At 31.4% G+C, this 6000-nt stretch overlaps 1 protein-coding gene across 1 annotated transcript; it reads right to left on the bottom strand.

Annotated features, from left to right (window-relative positions):
- Positions 1-1177: 1177 nt before the first annotated feature.
- Positions 1178-4300, bottom strand: LOC11409744 (cation/H(+) antiporter 4). Its single transcript, XM_003629619.3, has 3 exons — positions 3961-4300; positions 2859-3878; positions 1178-2445 (listed from the first exon to the last, which is right to left on the bottom strand). Exons 1-3 carry the CDS (start codon positions 4225-4227, stop codon positions 1348-1350), a joined length of 2385 nt encoding a protein of 794 aa, XP_003629667.3. The 5' UTR covers positions 4228-4300; the 3' UTR covers positions 1178-1347.
- Between the last annotated feature and the right edge of the window lie 1700 nt (positions 4301-6000).

Consider the following 6000-nt stretch of genomic DNA (forward strand, 5'->3'; position numbering starts at 1 on the left):
TTGCTAATAAAATAAGAGTTTATTTGGTATGCAATATGCATTTTTTTTTTTGAGCATTCAATCACATCATTTCACTAAATAGATATTTAAGGAGTTACTTTTGCAATTAAAGCAAATTAACATAATGATTGGATATGATAGGGTGCTTGTGTAAAATCTTTTTACATAGTAAATACTACTTCTGTTCCTTTTTAAGTGTCACTTTAGTAGAAATTTTTTGTTCCTATTTAACTGTCACTTTCAAAGTTCAATGCAACAATAAATATTGTTTTACCGACATTACCTTTAGTTATTTATTGCGGAGAGAGAAATATATGAAATAAGATATTAAATGATTAAGGCTATTATAGTAAAAGTACTAATTATTGTATAAGAAAAAATAACATTTATTGAGTGTCTTGGTTTGTGTAAAATATCAAAAAGTGACAGTTAAAAAGGAACGGAGGTAGTACAAATCAAATTCACAGATTAATGTCTTGAAGCAACTTTGTAGGTATATTTGGGGAATTTGAGTTGTAGGTAATGTTTCTTTTTCTTTGAATGTGTAAACAATAAAAGAAATGTAATTTGAACATTAATTTAAGACACCTAAATTACATATGGAATAGTTTGATATTTAGATGTAGAAAATGGAAAAGATTAAAAAAAAAAAAAAGTCAATTGTTGTGAGATTAGATAATTTGAATTTTGTAGTTGATCTTAGTAAAAAATGTTTCGGTCATAATTGTCGGACGGATCCAAGTTTATGTAGTTGGAGGCACTTGCCCCCACTTACTTTCTTGTATTATTTAAAGTTTCTTTTTGAAAGGTTGTTTTATTTCAAGTTGTTAAGTAATTTTATTCTTTTACCATTAAAAATAAGTCTTGCCTCCACAAAATGTGTAAAAAGATAAATTGTTGAAGAATACTTTTTCACATAAATAGAAAGATATATTTAATATTGTTTAAAATGAAGAATTAAACAATAATGTCAAAATATAAAGTCTATCAAGAAATATATTTCATGGATATATAGGTGTAACTCACATTTATGCTTTATTTGAATTTTTTATAGTGTTTGATTCTTTAGTGAGAGAGAGATAGATATCTTTAAAAGGGTGATTATCGATCAAAATTCACGTACATGATGAAATGTTCAGCTGATCCTGCTGAAAAAAATGTGTAGCTAACTTGTATTAAAAAAATAAAAATTAAATGTGAATAACATGTACTGAAACATTTATGTTCTTTCTTTCTATTTCTCTAGTCTTTTTCCATCACTTGATACAACCAGATTTCCTAGAAAAAAGAGAACATTCCATTTCTTTGGTTTTTTGTTCTTTATATTGGCTTCCACCCAGCAACTATTTATTTGTCTTTGGCTTGTTGTTGCACTACCAAAACACCAGCTCTGCTCCCAAGATCTGGTGAAGCAAGCAAATCACCAATGACACCTAACTCTGAAAATTCAGTCCATTTTGCTAGTCCTTCTATCTGAGGCAAGTCTGAGTCATGTGTTCTCCCAACAATAAAAAAGTCATGTTCATTCGCTATATCGCAAAGAATAGTTGATGTCCCTGGACTATCATTTACAATCAATTTTTGATAACAAACATTTTTCGAGCCATAATGTGGTAGTTTCTTTACTTCTTCGAGTGCCTCATTGTCAAGTATATACTCCAAGTTTTCCATGTGAATGTGATCCTCAAATGTAAGGTGGTACACAACCAAGTTGATCCCCGGGTTGCTAGTCGCTCTTTTAGCTAAGCACAAAGCTTCTCTGTCGTCTCTTCCACCAAGATAAATCATGGCTAGCTTAATGAATGAATTGTTTTTTAAGGAAGATCGATTCACGAGGATTCCTATTGAGCATGGAGCTATTTCTAGTACCTTGCAGTTTAAGGACCTTACGTTCTTGTCATCAGATTCAATGCCACCATCAATAGTCCATCTTCTATGGAATGGAAGAATTATGATGGATGTAACTTTGTCCAATGCAAGTTGGCAAACATCTTCATACATAAGGGTCGGTGGAGATATGGCGGTGTAAGCGTGTGCGGTTACTCCACCATAGTTATCATGTTCATAGAGATCCAAAGCAAGAATGACATCATCTGAGTAAGACCTATGAGAACCTGAAACCATTTTTTGAAGACGATGGGAGATGAAAATTGGGGATGACATTCCAACTAGCTCAATAAGATGTAATGCATCCACAATGATAGGTTTTTCTGTTGTTGGAGAAAAAACGTCAAGGGCGTCTGTTATAGCTGATATGTTGTATTGTTTGTGAATGCAAGCAACTAGTCTGAGTTCTGCGTCGGGTTTTAAACTCACGATGTTCCGTTTCTGGTAGCCGGCATATTTTCTTGATGGATCATACAATATCTTCACTGACCATTTTATTATGCAAGCTATGACCATTATGTTGATTACATTCACTGAATAAACTTGGCCAGGAAAAACCTGCATCCCATGCATATACACAAATGAAATTTTTAAATATGATCATAGTTATTATAGACTAGTAGTTTAAGTACACACAAAAGATTATGGTGATATAGTTTGTTTGGATTAACTTATTTGAGTTTATGTACTTACATAAACATTTATGAGAATGCTTGAGATAGATTATTAAAACGATTTAGGACGTGTTCTTAAACTATTTTCAGCTTATTTATGTAGGCTCACCATGATAGCTTATGAAAACAACTTATAGTTTATATTGAAAACTGTTTGGCTTTATTTTATCTTTTGTTACTGAAATAGCTTATACATAAGCACTTATATGATAAAATGATTATGCTATAAATGCCTAGTTAAGCTGTTTACCGAACCTTATTGAAAGGAAATTAAGGGGCAAGTAATTATAGTAGTACCTGGTCATCATATCCAAATGAAAGTTTGGCAAGATCCACTTCTCCTTTGGCATTCAAAATGAGGGCAAGAGTCAAGGCATCTTTGAAGGGGATTTTGCAAATGAGGGAAGGTATAAGGATTGCTATTACTTTGACAGTGTGTGTAAACCAAATGATGCCACCAAAATCAATAGCTGCCTTTAATGTATATGGCAAAGTAAAATCTGCCTTCATCACACAACAAGTCATAAATATTGGCAGAAGCAAACTTGTCCCAAAGAATTCAAGCTTCCTAACCAATGCAGATCCTAATGGAGGTCCTTCTGGCACAGCTAACCCCAAAACATATGCACCTAATGCAAACTCTTGGTTTATGTAACCCGCAAACCAACCTAAACCTAATACCATTACAATGATACCATAGATGTAACCATCATCCACAGGTCTTCCTTCTTTAGTATGTCTGATGATCCAAAACATTAATGGCCGAAAAATCAATGGAGCAAAGATAACTAAAGCAACCAATAACATCCCATGGATTATCATCTTGTGTCCGTCTTTTTGATCTACGACATTCCAAATACATTGAAGAGACAGTCCTAGGACGGAAGTCACCATTGCTGATGATAATGCCAATCTTCCGAGTTCGGAGTTAAGGATTTTAAGTTCGTTGAGGAGCGTAGCAGTGACTGCGAATGCAACCGAGCTATGTATTATCGCCACCTTAAAAATATCTGCTTCCAACTGTTCTTTAGTCATATCTCCGAATCGAAAATCATTTACTACTTCTAACACCAAGAATTTAGGCACAATACTAAACAGTATAGGCACGACAAATCCCATGATTGTAATGGTCCAAACCTTGTGTCCTGTTCTCATTACCATGCTCAAATCCATTTGCACAGCAGTGGTAAAGATGTAAAGTCCATAACCAATTAATGATATTGTTGCAAGTATGTCTTGACTTCCATATGGAAACAACAACTTCTTGTATTTGTCAAATTCCGCATTTTGAATTGAAGGTCCTAGAATTAGGCCAACCTACAGATGGATACAATTTTGTCAGGCATATTACAACCTATATGAATCTATACAAAAAAGCATGTAAAAGAATAGCACTTACTATCATTGGTGCAATAAATGCAGGGAAATGCAAACGTTTTAGGAAGAAATTGCAGATTTGTGTGATAGTAAAAATCACAAGAAGCTGCATCTCAAACACAGGAAGTGCAGACTTCATTGGATTCTTTCTACTATCTGGGCCACCCCATATTCCATCTGAAACAATATTTGGTGGAGCAACAGAACAAACTTTGAAGGCTGTAGCACTAACATCCATTTGTGTAACTGAGACATATAAACCTGGTTCTCTTGTTATATTACTATTCATTTTCCTTCACAACACTAAGTTCTTAAAGAAATTTATATATGAGAATTCAAGTTCAAAGATATAGGAAGGAAAATGATTCAAGTATAATAATGATTTGAGTTTCTTATCTTATCTTATATACTTAAATGTTGTTATGAGTCAAATACAAAAACAACTAAACAATTATATTTTTAGTTTGGCCAGAGAAGTTACAACAACAACATTCAATCCTATAAATAAACTATGTTTAGACTTTTATAGTTTCATTCTTGAGACAGAACATTTTTATTAAAAGTTGAGACCATGATGGTATATATTTATATAATACAGTTGTATTCAAATTTCAACTATTTACTATAATTAAATATCTTGTTATATTACAGTCATAGTTTTAAGGTTTGAGAAAGAAAAAAAAAAAATGCATATTATGAATTGTCTTTTCACTTGTGTACTAAAATTAGAGATTTTAGAAATAGCTATTCATGCATGCTACCGAGACAAAATTCCACAAATTGTTTTTCTTTTGATATATATATATATCTATTTTATTACAAGGATAAAGGATCAAAGCAAGAAAGAAAAAAGAGTTTTTCATTTTTTTTTTAGTAGAGTTGAATTGGATTTTTAAATTTATTTTAACATTTTACCGGAAACTAATTTTACTTATATTATTTTGTATTTTTAATTTTTAGAAAAATTATTCAGATCAGACTGGTTCCATATTTCTTTTTAACTAGTCTTTTTTATGATTATGATTTTCTTTTATTACTTGATAATTTTCATTTTTGATACATTTTTTTTGAGAGACATTTTTGATACATTAGATATGTATGTTATTAACATAAATTTGTTTGTCTCCAATTACGAGACCATTTACAAAAATTTATTTGTCCTTAAATACAAGACCTTCTACAAATTTTTAGATGCATTTACTACTTTTTTTTTCTAAATACTTATACCTCTTATTAATATTATAAGTAACATGAATGCATTTATATACAAAGAAACTAAAACTATCCTCCTCAATGAATGAAGGAAAAAGATAACTTAGAGGGAGGTGAAGTTTTTTTTTTTTTTTTTTTTTGTCAGGTAGTCTAGTGGCTAGAAATTCACTTTTAAAGTGAATAAGTAGGGTGTCCGGAGTTCGAACCCCGACCCCTGCATATAATAATGCATTGTCCCTGCCAACTGAGCTATTGGAAGTATTCATTATCGTATAAATTTGAAATAAATAAAGAAAATAAATGCAAATATTTTTAAATTTGGTAATATTAATTGAATATTTATACACTAAAACCATATCAATGGACATTGAGCACCTCCATTTATTTTAAGAAATTAAGAGCATCTCAGCTCAAAAATAATGCTCGCAACACTTATTTTGACACATTAATATTTGATTAGTTAAAATTCACATGAATTCCATGAAATTATGAGTCCCATATAAATTTGATTGGACCCGTGTAAATTTTAAACAATCAAAGATAATGTGTTAATAAAATGTTTGCTAAAATGTGTTTTTTTTACAAAATTAAAATGCGTGTTGTTAGCCTTACTCCCCAACTCGGGGAGTGGTTATGGTGCATAAGGAAATCCTTATGCACCGTGCATAAATCTCATTTGAAATATAATTGCTTCCCTACACCTCCAAGCGAAACCAAACGAACCAACACTACAACCGTGGAAATCATCATTTTAGTTCAATAATGATTTCAGAGTATTGATTTGGTTCAATGACAGTCACAAATGTCCTTATTATAGTATGTTTTGTATAAAATTATGCTAAAACCATTT

Source organism: Medicago truncatula, chromosome 8 (assembly GCF_003473485.1).
Source record: "Medicago truncatula cultivar Jemalong A17 chromosome 8, MtrunA17r5.0-ANR, whole genome shotgun sequence".
NCBI classification, from domain to species: domain Eukaryota; kingdom Viridiplantae; phylum Streptophyta; class Magnoliopsida; order Fabales; family Fabaceae; genus Medicago; species Medicago truncatula.

What these genes read in the sequence shown, in the direction of transcription:
- LOC11409744 (XM_003629619.3), bottom strand. Translation starts at nt 4,227, where the DNA reads ATGAATAGTAATATAACAAGAGAACCAGGTTTATATGTCTCAGTTACA. An exon ending in CATTTATTGCACCAATGATA is followed by an intron (nt 3,879 to 3,960) that starts GTAAGTGCTATT and finishes ATCCATCTGTAG; the next exon opens with GTTGGCCTAATTCTAGGACC. An exon ending in CATTTGGATATGATGACCAG is followed by an intron (nt 2,446 to 2,858) that starts GTACTACTATAA and finishes CATGGGATGCAG; the next exon opens with GTTTTTCCTGGCCAAGTTTA.